This window comes from Phyllostomus discolor, chromosome 5, assembly GCF_004126475.2.
Source record: "Phyllostomus discolor isolate MPI-MPIP mPhyDis1 chromosome 5, mPhyDis1.pri.v3, whole genome shotgun sequence".
In the NCBI taxonomy this organism is placed as follows: Eukaryota; Metazoa; Chordata; class Mammalia; order Chiroptera; family Phyllostomidae; genus Phyllostomus; species Phyllostomus discolor.
Genome location: NC_040907.2, coordinates 153779626 through 153792307, shown reverse-complemented (window position 1 = coordinate 153792307; position 12682 = coordinate 153779626). Strand labels below are relative to the sequence as shown.

At 40.6% G+C, this 12682-nt stretch overlaps 1 protein-coding gene across 7 annotated transcripts in view; it reads right to left on the bottom strand.

The window, feature by feature from the left end:
• Nucleotides 1–12682, bottom strand: part of BTRC (beta-transducin repeat containing E3 ubiquitin protein ligase) — a 212962-nt gene that overhangs the window by 21654 nt on the left and 178626 nt on the right. For all 7 annotated transcript variants that reach the window (XM_036027179.1, XM_036027180.1, XM_028511781.2 and 4 more), the window contains 4 exons: nucleotides 9146–9377; nucleotides 5626–5812; nucleotides 945–1041; nucleotides 167–304 (listed from right to left, as the gene is read on the bottom strand). In XM_036027179.1, the coding sequence (XP_035883072.1) occupies nucleotides 167–304; nucleotides 945–1041; nucleotides 5626–5812; nucleotides 9146–9377 (654 nt within the window). The remainder of the gene's footprint in view (nucleotides 1–166; nucleotides 305–944; nucleotides 1042–5625; nucleotides 5813–9145; nucleotides 9378–12682) is intronic.

Genomic DNA, 12682 nt, shown 5'->3' with positions numbered 1-12682 from the left:
AGGTATCTGTCCTTTAGGGAAATGATTTTGGCTTTGGGACTAGAAAGAATCTAAAATGCTAACTTCCTTCCTGGAAATGACACTTAGAATTTATGCTTTGGATAGTTTTATGAATGTGATCGCCCTCGCTTCTTCAGCTACCATCCCACAGCTGAAGAAAACTCACCTTGATAGTGTTGTCTCGAAGGCCGCTGACTATCTTCTGATCATCATACTGTAAACAGTAAACTCCTTTGCTTGTCTCACTTCGGCAGTGGATTCTCTGTAAACTGTGCCTTCCACATCTCCAGTTAGATTCTATCGTCTGAGAAGAAGGAACAGGAAAGAGGCAGTAATTAAGAAAGGACCAGCACTAAACCAATGATAAGTGCTCAAGGCTTCACTCTACTGGCTATATAGAACTTAAGACAAACGAAAAAATTGTTATAAAAAAGCCACTATTGAAACTTATAAAATATTTCTCCATTGGTAATTAAACATATATTTCCTAGAACTCTCCTGCATACAATTCATCCAATTAAATAATAAACCTGGTGGAAAGAGACTACTCTCCAAAGGAGGGCAAGCTACGAACCTCCTGAGGTATGTGCTCAGGGCTCTTCCTACCTGCGTGGCGGCCATTTCTACCAGTGAACTTCCATGGAGGCTCAATTCAGAAGGTATCTGAGTATCAGGTTAAGAGTGCAACTTTAGCAGTCTCTTTGCTGTTATGTGAAGACATCATAGTCTTTCTCTCTCACCTATTTATTAGTAAACAACTTTTAAACACAAATTTCTGCCTAGCAATTTACTGTATTTTACTTACTCTAGTCTCTTACCGAGAAACTGTTTTTTGACCCACATCCATAAACCTTAAAGCAAGTTCGCTGTAACAATGCTGTCACTGAAGATTGTTGTTGATTCTCTAGTATTTGGTAAATACCCAAATATACACAGATTCTTACCTCAATGTCTTGTATAATTTTAGGATAAAGTGCTCTGTAAAAAGAGTTGGGAGGAGCATTCCCGTCAGGAGGTTTGTTTTTGAATAAATACTGTCCCCTAAAAAACAACAAATATTTCCCAGTAAAAATCATAGTATTATGCATTCACAGGAAGCTTCATATTTCTTCAAAGTATTTTCACAGTTACCGTTCCATGTATCTCCTTAACTAGCCCGGAGAGGTGTGACGTTAAGTCTGATTTCAGGAGTCCCACGTCAAGGAGTGACTTTCTGGGCTCTAAGGAACTGGGCCAACATCAACTGGTTTTTGTGTGAAACACGGTGATTTCCAGTGTAGAAGATGTGTGTATCAGGTCTTCAGGAATATTATAATGCCAATGGATAAATGAAATACTCATAGTTCACCCGCTGGTCTACCAGACCTCTGGACTAACAGACTTATTGGCCTTATCTTTTGAGAATTTTCTGTGTGATGGTGACCCCTCCCCTTGGACTAGGTGCATGCCCCACGGTCTTACTTCACTGAGGAAAGCTGTGCTAGTGAGTGGAGCATAGCATCATGGGCAGCAGGAATGCCTCTGTCACGGAGAATACTTTTTTGTTTTCATTTATGTAGGTTAAGGTATGGTGGCAACTCGGGCACCCCGGCTGCTAGCTGGTAACAAGTGTAGCTATGATTTAAAAAGAGCAATTCAGTTCATTTGCCCAGAAAACAAAGGGATCACAGGAGTGTTCAGAAGCAGGTATGGAAGATGAAAAGAAATGCCTAAAAGCATTGTGCTGTCAAATCTAAGGCATGAAATTGACTTTCACAGGTGTGTTCCTGGCTACATACATACATACATGCATTTTACTGCCTTTCCTTGATTCCAGTGAGCAACATTTGTTAGCATCTCCTTCCTTATGACAGCACATCTTTGGAATACTCATATCCCAAGCTAGATCTTTGCTACAAAAAAAATCAGTAAATGGCAATCACTTCCTGCTGGGTAAAAAATTTAATTCCTTATCCTGAAGTTAAGAACCCACCAAACACGGTGTGGAAGCTAGTAAACCCCACTATGGGTGTACTAACTGCTGTTCTCACTGGCACCGTGCCTTGCAAAGTGGAGATAGGCAGAAATGCCTCTGAGTGTAATCCTGGCACCAGAGAAATCATGTTTTCTCTGGGCCAGTCATCCACTCCTCCCTCTATAGCTCCATTACAATATAATTAATTGTTCGATGTCTCCAGGAGCATTTCTCCCCTGCCCTCTTCCTATTATACACCTTGAAAATTAGTTGAGGAAATTTCCTATCAGGAAAGTAGCTGCGGGCTCTGACTTGTGTGTTAATACAGAGAGGGAAATCTGCGGTGGAGCCCTGGCTGGTGTGGCTCAGTGGACTGCATGCCGGCCTGCTAACCAAAAGGTCACTGGTTCGATTCCCAGTTAGGGCACATGCCCGGGATGCCAGCCAGGTCCCTTCCCCTCTAATTAAATAAACAAAACCTTTTTTAAAAATCTGCAAAGGAGAAGCTAAAATAATAGTTTTTAAAAAGGGACAAAGGATCAAGCAACAGGATACACCAACATAAAGAAAAGGGCTAAATAAGATACATTGAAATAATTCTGGATTAAAGGTACTCTTCTCTAAATAGTCTTATTCTAGAAACACATTGCAGGCAAACAATAGATTTTGAATGAAGATATTCTAAATCTGGTTAATAATTATCATAATTTCAACTCCAACATCATTAAATGAGGTAGGAATCACTGTATTAATTGCACAGATAAAGAAGTCAAATGTCAGGGGGTTGAGTAACCTGCCAAGGTCACAGAGCTAGTGGGCAGAGCTGAGATCTGAATCGAAGTCTGACTTCAGATCCCATACCTTAACCACTTTGTTGCAACTCAATGCCCACTATTCCTTAGCGACTTCTGTCTTCCTTTCAATCTCTGGTCACACACAGACACCCTAGGATTTTCTTTGTAAGCAATGGAACTCTACACCTAAGGGAAGAGAAATTGTGTCAACCTTAGGTCTCACCTTCTACTGCACTGTAGTTACCATGACTTGCTAAAGTATCTGAATTTCTTCAAATCAAAGGGATTACCAAAAAGGGTGGCCAGGTATTCAAAACTGGCTCCCCAGTCTATGTTGTAAGTCAAAACCTTTTGCGATGGCAGCTCTTTGACAACAGGGGCCGCTGCTACATGAGTTGCCGAGAGCCTCTGAGAGTGTGAGGGCCTGATAAACGCTAAATATTAAGCTCAGAATGTTATCACAAATGTGATCTACAGATTAAGAAAATGGACTTTTCCCAGGTTATCTTTTATTATATTTTTAAGAGTTGCCATTACTGAGAGGAGAGAGCATGTTCAGTATTACTCAAGAGAGAAACTGACAGAATTCATGCCATAGAGTCAGACTGTCAAATTCATCCAGATATAAATTATAACAGCAAAGTAGAAGTTAAACCAAAAGCTTTATTAGAAAACTATTTATTTATTTATTTATTTATTTATGGTTGGAAGAAATGGACAGAACTATCAAAGACAGCATTTGGGGAAAGGTGTAACAGAAAGACTTTACTGATATAGTAGGTTCAGTAAGATAACTTGAAGAATAAAATGAAAGACTGATCATAGGCTAAATTTTTTTAAAAAGTGGGAGGAAGCTGCCAACACAGGAAGAAAGGCAACATAGAAACAGCCACAGAAAATCAAGGGCATACTGGAAGAGGTCTTCATGGGGTACCAAAGACAAATATTTGTAATTCCATGGGGCTGTATCAAGCTAACATGATAAATACGGCCCAAAACAAAGGAATAGAGTCAGAACCCTGACAGATGCTCAAGGAGCAGGAGTGGGTTCCTGTGGTTGAAGAGACGGGGACAGAGTGAAAAAGCTGGATCCTGGATTGTTTCTCTGTTGTACCTTTACACACCCCTTTTGAAAGGCCAAACAGCCACCTCTCCAATAATCTCCCCCCTCCCCCCTTATAGCTTATGGGATAGACCTTGCTGTTTAGTGTCAACCGTAAGCAAAACTGTGAAACCTGTGTTTATCTCCGGCATTTTCACACACATCTGCCAAAATCTGCCCATGTATTTCCCGTTCTCCCTATCTTCAAAAAAGACTTTGTAAACTCTCAGTGTCTGATAAAGGTTCACTGTCTTTTACAGTCCAAATGGGAACTAGATGTATTTTAACAGGGAACAAAACCTTTATAGCTATGGGAATGAATCTCTGTAACAGAAATTTCAAGTCAAAAGTTATTTGGAGGAGAGTTTCTTTTCTTTTCTTTTACCCCCCAGGGGTAGGGGAACATTCTTAGCTGCCCTAACATTTTCCCATGCAAGTGGCTGCCTGCTCTATTTGCAAGGCTGGTCTTGGCAAGCTTAACAAAATGATGGACTTTGAATGCCACATAACTATATACTATTTTGCTTTTTCCTGCTGTAAGAGTTTATTTCCAAAATATGAAATAAGCTATGAAAGATAAGGTTTCTATTTTTCTATATTGTGAAGTGAGAATAAAAAAACCACATTTGGGAAGGAGACATAACAAAATGCTTTCATTGATGCAATTTTTAAATAGACAGAGAACTGTCTGATATTTGCTTCCTTTAATTAAATCTGAGAGAAATTTTAAAGTCTTCCTAACAGCCAGGATGACAGAAATCTCTTGCAGCACTTGGTAAAATATTTGCAGGCCATTTTGTTTATTACACATTAATTAATTTCAAAGATAAAAAAAGGAAGGGAGTCAAGTACATTTTTCTGAAAATTGCTCAGAAGAGCTGGCCCTCCGCTCCGAGCTGTTCTGTAATCTGTGTGACCCGAGACCAACAGCTGGGACTCCCGGCTTGGCCGACACTGAGCACGCCCCGCCTGCCGGCGCGCACCGGTCAGCTACAGCACTGAACGGCACCTTTGTTTCACAGAACTATTTACACCTGACTTTCTTAGAGTGACATTCTAGGGGCATCCTCTGAGTGAAGATTATGTATAGAAGGCATCTTCCAGAAGTTCACATGAAACGGTACTGCTCTGGTAAGGAAACAACGAAGTGCTGTGGTCTCAGGCTGCTGACAATACACTGCCTTAAGGAATTCAAGATTAAGCAGTAAAATCTTGAGAAAATATAAGAGTCTTATGAAGAAACAATTATTTATACCAAATTCCATTTTTCACTCTTCTGATGGCTATAGTTCTTATTCTAGTTGGGCATAAAAATAATTTTGATTACAAAGGTGATAAAACACCACAGGCAGGGGCTCAAGGCAAGGAATCTTCTGAAGGAGAAAATTATCTGTTCTGGACAGGTTCAGGGGAAAGCTGAATCTGGTGGCTTCTTTGTGATTCAAAGGCATCTACCTGCCTTATAAATTGCCCCTCAGCCCTTTTTCAGGGTACTGTTTCTGCCCAGAGAACAGAATATGTTTTAAATAGGAGGGCTGGTCAGTTTTTCATTATTTTTTGCAAAGCAGCATGAACACATTATTATGTCATTTATGTGTGATTGGTCAGAAGAAAAACTGCCGAGTACTTGAACAACTCTGACATTTTTTTTTGCTATAAACCAGCAAAATCACTGTAGTAAATGAGAAACGGTTTCACTGGTTTTCAACAATATTCCAATGGCTGCGCGGCCAGGTCCCGAAGCTCTGTAACGGTAAGAAAGTTAAAAGGCTCACCACCCTCTCCGTTCTGCCAGGCCCCTCCACAGAGAATCTGTCCTGACCATTCTCTCGATGAGCTTTTTCCATAACATGCCGTCAGATGTCACTCGGTACCACTCCTTGCACACCAGTTCCGCAGCACACAGAGATTTGGCATCCAGGTATGACAGAATGTTCTCAGCAATGTGGTCCAAACCCCGAGCTTTTGGTGGCGAGAGGAGGCAGAGAGAACAGAGGTGGTGAGTGATGTTTTACAAATGGTTCTCTGAAACAGGACGGCTTCTATTCTATGAAGGCACGTTACTGTTTCTAGCGCGGTCCAGTTTCTTTTTCACACAGACTTGGGTCAAATGAGTGTCAATAATTTTTCCATAAGGTTACAGAAACGAACAGTATTTTCTATCTTCCTTTAGATAAGGAAGTTAAAGCTAACAACCAGCAAACCCCCCAAGACATTAAAAATAAAAAGGATTTCAGAAAACAATTCACATCTATCTGTATGGATTTCAGCACTAGGGGATGTTCTATGGATGGCATCTCCAACTCTGTGATTCAGACCCCCCCAAATCTCTATATTAGGTCCATTTCTCATTCTGTTTCTATTACTGCTGCAGTTCCAAAGCTGTTCAGTAAAAGAAATATCCTTTAAATGTACTGGGGGAGAGGCACTAAGTCAGAATGTGCTGGGTTATAGAATTTTGGGCATGCAGAAAGGAGAGAAGGAGGAAATACAGATTGGTAGAGGAACATCCCGAGAGGGAAGACAGAGAGGTATGTTTAAGTTCAAGGATGAGTTTAATTTCAGATGTTTAAAAAAAAGACTATATTTGAGAATAGTTGCTGCTATAAAATCTAAATGACAGTTGACCAAAAATAAAAAAATAAAAAAATTTCCCAGACCCACAGATAACTTGGTTAGAATTTCAGTCTATTTTGTGCAATGTACAGGAAAAAACAACAATGACAAAAAAAAAAAAAAAACACCAGTGGACAAGCAGATCTTGGGCTGTGTAAACCAGAAGGGCTTCCCAATTAAAATTCTCTACCACTCAAATCTGCACCGAGGCCTCCAAGGAACAGACCCTATAAAACAGGATGATCGCACTAATAAACCTTTTGGCTGCTGTTCTAATTCACAAGTGAGACAAAAAACATTCGAGGTTATTTCTCTTTATGGGTTACATATCGAAGGTTTGCTAAAGACTTAAATAGTGCAGGAGGACTCCTTCAAACTCTGACTCCCTCAGGCACAAACTTAATAAACAGAAAAGAAGGCCACACTCCGTTTTTGCCTTTCCCCTGAATTGTACAGACACACTTGGACGCCATTAACAACAATCCAAATGTGGTTAAGCATTATTCTAATTATAAAGATTGTATAGATATCAGTCACATTTTTCAGCAGATTTAGAAAAGGAAGCATTAAATGAATCTTGTTTGGCTGGCATCACATGTTCATATTTAAGCATAAGCAGATGGAGGCATCCATCACCTCGTTCTTATTAAAGGAACATTATTATAAGCCAATTAAAGATATAATAATTAGTTCCTCATGCAAAATACAGTGATGATACAATTTCTGCATCTTTATACTGAAACTTTCTACACCATCAGAAGTTTCCAAAATCTATTCCTGTGCTTTTAATGGCTGCCGTCAAATTGCTCCTGATCCTTCACAATGTCCCTATAATAAGTCTTTGGAAGTAATTTCACCTAACACTCCCAACAAACCCATTACATTAATGGATTACAGGCATTTTTTGAAGCAGTTTGGTTTACTAAATGTAGCTAGATGATGTAGGTTTATAAGTTAAAATGGACGTAAAGAATTAGACTGATGAGTTAATCTTACAAAGTGGTCAGCAGATACACACCAGGGATCAGTATTAGGCAAAGGGCTACACTGGTCCGATCAACTCCTGTTCAGTTTTTAGTGGCACGTGCTTGAGACAGCAACGTGTCTCAGCGAGTGGGCAGAGCCCAGCACTGAGGCACACACGGGCTGTTCGGACAAAGAAAGCTGATGGCCTGCGGCTGAAACAAAATCCGATGAGTGATGAGGGGGCAGAACCCTATTCTACTTAACAGAAGGTACAGGTACAAATTCAGCTTTAAAATGGTTATTTCTAAGTTATATACAGGCATTTCTTTTGCTTTAAAGGGCAATTTAAATCACAATTTGGAAAAACAAATTAAAAAAACTATAATTGGCAAAGATTAAGCAAAGTGGTAATAAACAGTTTTGGGGAAGGTGTCAGTTGGTATATTTTTCTTAGACGATAGTTTGGCGCATGTAATAAAAGCCTTAAAATTCTCATCATTTTTTAATGTAGGAATCCCACCCCTGGTATTTTTCCCTAGGATGTCCAAAAGATTGCTTAATATAAGAATGTCCACCACGAATTGTTTATGATAGGAAAAACATTTTAAACTACTTTAATGTTCAATAAAGAGATTAAATATGTGCTTTAACCATCACAGAGAATCCTATAGGGGAGAGGGGAGGGGACAGTGGGGAGAAGGGTTTTCAGGAACTACTATAAAGAACACATGGACAAAAACCAAGGGGAAGGGTGGAAGCAGGGGAAGGGTGGAAGCAAGGGAAGGTGGTGGGTTTAGAGGGGGCGGGGAGAAAATACGGACAACTGTAATTGAACAACAATAAAACAATTTAAATAAAAAAATTTTTTTAAATGAAATAAAGAATTAATCTCAATAAAATGTTTTTAAAGAATACTTAGAAAATACATTAAGAGAGATATTAAGAAAAAGTGTTACATACACGTAAGATCCTGGCTTTAGAAGGAAACACACACACACATGCACACCCTAGAAATAACAAGAAGGCTACATGCCAGAATATTAATAACACCATCAATAGTTTTATTTGAATGGTGGGGCTCTGGGAAATTTTATTTTTATATTTTAAACTTTGCCTACGTCATGCCCTAGACCACCATCATTCAGTAACACAACCACAGCACCTCCCAAAACAAAGCATTTTAAGTTTGTGTGTGTGTGTGCATATACGGATACTTCAGTGTATTTGTACACACACACACGGTTTATTTCAGTGTATTTGTATACACACACAACAGCTATTTGATTACTGTGCACAGTGAGATTGCAAAGCCTAGAATTTATATCCTGAGATACTCTCCTTTCTGAAATACTCAAAAAGGTTTCTTATTCATTCCTACGATTTAAATATCTGTTGATAAACTCCCTTAGAAATCCAAAGCCAAGTATAACAAATTAACATATCTTGAAACTAAAACACATCTCAAACCAGAAAAGATGTTACTTGACTGGTGTGTGGGTAAAAAGGGAGAAAATAGGGAAAAGAAGAATTTCTGTTTCCAGAGTTTGACTTTTTTATTTATACTCCAAGAAGGTACGATGAAAGGACTCAGTTTGTAAAAATCAAGCCCATAAAGATTTTTAAAAACAGAGATGTATCGCTGAACATCCAGTACCATTACCATTGTCATATCTTCCAGGCAAATTAATGGCTCACAGACACCCGTAGACATACCTGGCAGAGCGGTTATGAAATCCCTCTGCAGCATAGGTTTAAGATACGAGTTTATGTGCCCATGTTGGTAATGACACATTTGGGATATAAGATGTTCCACAAATTCCACTTGATCGGACTCTGACCACTGCTCAAAATATTTGACACACAGTTCCTTTTCCTTCTCATAGCTTGCCGAGAGCTTCCGCTGCTTGGGCACAATCATGCTGGAAGTGCCATTGGCAAGTTTTGTCTGTAAAAGGGGTGGATTAAAAAAACATATAACAATAAGTATTGAAAATGAGGGAAATGCATAATTTGCTGGTCTTGCACGCTATGTTATGGCTGTAAGACGGAGCTCGCTCTGAGTAATTCAATGTTTGTGAATAGCAATCACAAGGTAAACTACAAAAATACCACAATAAGTTGGTAAATTGGAATACTGCTATATGACCAGGCACCCACTTCCAAAAGTTCACACGGAGGCATTATTTGGAGATATATAGGTGAAAACCCAAAGCTGAAAGCATGTTGAGTTATTCTTCACAAGCAAAAAAGCTAATTTGCTTTTTCTTGTATACACCAGTTATTGGGCATTTATACATTTACTAACAACTTACTTTTTAATAGTGACATAAGAAATTCTCCATACAAAGAAAGGCCAATGAATAATTTGAGATGCTGCTAAATTTGGAGCTAAAGCTTAAATAACACTTATGTTTCATCTACACTTACCTTCCAAAAAATCCCATCTCCACTCTCATCAAAATGATATGTTATAGCCTTGGGCAGCGTGGCTTCGTTGGTTGGAGCATTATTCCGTGCACCACAAGGTTACAGATTTGATTCCTGCTCAGTACACATACCTCGGCTGTGGGTTTGGTCACCAGTCAGGGCATGTCTAGTAGGCAACTGATCAATGTTTCTCTCTCACATCTACGTTTATTTCTCTCTACCCACACCCCTCTCTCTGAAATTAATAAAGGTATCCTTGGGCAAGGATTAAAAAGATTATATGCTAATAAAGTCATTTTATTAATTGGTTTAGTTAATAAATATTAATTAAGCATTTACAATGTGTCAAACACTATCCTAGGCGCTGGGAACATAATAACACTGAACAAAAATAGCAGTCTCTATCACTGGGGTAACTGATATTCTAGTGCGCACGGCAAGTTAACATAGCCAAATAAACAGAAAATACAATGTCTATAATGCTAGGAAGAAAAATAAAGCAGGATAAAGGGACACACAAAATTATTAGATGGTCCCAAGACTCCTGGCTCCTGGTGTATACACATCTTCTCTCAGTTTTTCAAACAAACATGTAGGTACTGCTGTGATTTAATTAAGGTCCCAAATTAGTTGACCTTAAGGTTAGGAGATTACTCTGGTGGATCTGACCTAATCAAGTAAACTCTTTGAAAGCAGAGTTTTGCCAGTTGGTTGCAGAAGAGGAAGGAGACCACGTGGCAAGGAATGCAGTCAGCCCCTAGGAGCTGACAGCCAGGAAGGAAAGGGGGACTTCAATTCTACAAAGGCAAGGAACTGAAGTCTGCCAACGACAATGGGCTGAGAAGGAAATTTCCCCCCAGAGTCTCCAGAAGGGAAGTCAGCCTGGCCAACCCTTGACTTCAGCCTTGTGATACACTGAGCCAAGGACCCAGACGTGCTGTGCCAGACTTCTGACTTAGAGAACTGTGAGCTAATGGATGGGTGTTGTTTTAACTTCCTAAGTTTGTGGTAATTTGTTATGCAGCAAGTGAAAAACAAACAAACAAACAACAAAACTAATATAGTTATTTAAGTCTAAGGAGTCAGAAAAACCTTTCTTAAAGTGATGATATTTGAACTGAAACATGAAGAAAATAAGGGAACTAGACATTTTATTACACGAGGGAAGAATGGTCTAGGAAATGGAAATTTTGAGAGCAAAGGTCTTGGGTGGCCATCTGTCTGGCATGTTCATGGGACAAGAGGGCCCAGGCAGCAAGGAGAACTGAAGGTGGACAGTAGCCCAAGCCACATCGCGCAGGCCCGTTAGGTGGTGGTAGCTAATCTCCACAGAGGGCTCCAAACAATTCCATTCCTCCCTGAACACAAATGCTGTTTCTTCCATCAAGAGGCTGAGTTTGTCCTAACCTTTGAATCTGGGCTTTGACTAACAAAATGTAAAGGGAAAGTGGCATTCTGGGACTTCAGAGCCCAGACAGCGTCTACTCACTTCCTCTTAAAGCTTTGAGCTACCGTGTAAGAAATGCAGGCTCCCTGATGGAGCGGGAAAACTGGAGGACGAGAAACTAAGGAGAGGTCACGTGAAGACGCACCTGGAGTGAACGCCTGAGAGTGACATGATCTGGCACCTCTGAAAAGGATCGCCGCTGTGCGGAGAGCGGGCTGTAGGGAACATGAATGGAAATAAGGACACTAAGTAAGAGACCACTTTACAACAGTCTGCAGAAGAGACAACGGTCTTTGCACTACAGTGGTAGCCGTAGAGGTGGTGGGAGAGAGCTGACACTTAGTGTGTATTCTGAAGGCAAAGCCAAATGACTTGCTGATAAACTGGATGTGGAGAATGAGAGGAAAAAAGGAGGGGAGAATCCAAGATGGCGGCAGAGTAGGTGGACCAACTGGAATTACAACTAAATTATAGATCATCCTGAATAACCAACTGAAGACTAGCTAGTCATTTTTTAATATACTGATTTTTTTAGAGTGAGAGAAACACTGATTCGTTGTTCTGCTTATTTATGCATCCACTGGTTGAGTTTTGTATGTGCCCTGACGGAGGATCGAATCCACCACCTTGCCATATCTGGATGATGCTGTAACCGAGCTATCCAGCCAGGACTCAGACTAGCTGAAGAGAAGGCTTACAACCAAGGATTTATAAAAGAAGCCAAAGTGAGACTGGTGGGGAGGGCGGAGATGTGAAAAAGGCTGGCTCTGCTTTCATGGTACTGTGGTTCCAGAGGGATATCTTAGCTGTGGATGGTTCCTGCTGAGACATGTGGGGTCTCAACCCCAATCTGGACCCTCCAGCTCAGAGCACCAGAGCTTGGAAGAGGCACCCACATAACATCTAGCTGTGAAAATCAGTGAGGATTCTGTCTGCTAGAAACACAGGCACCCTCTTAAAGGGCCAACCCACAAGATTTCATTCACAGCCATTCACCCTGGGCTCCAGCAGAGGGAGGGAGGACTGGACTAGAGTTGCATGAGGAGAGTCATTCTCACATAACACAGACGGCATCTTTCTTGGGTGGAGCACTCCCCTCCATGTGGCATCAGGCTGGGGCAAAGCAACAGCTCCACCCTCTGGACTCCCTCTTGCCCACAGTACGGAGCTTACATCTTGTAGAGGAGTTAGCTGCCTTGGCCGGGGTATAGAGCTCTGGGTGGACTCAGGGGCTGTCAGTGACTGAGTTATGTGACTTTGGGGTTGGGGCCATTCCCCTCACTTTCCTGTGAACCCACTGGCACTTCCTCCTTATGGGAGATCCACTGGCCTTCTTCTCCTGGCTTCTAAGAAGATTCACTCACCAGACTCCTAGT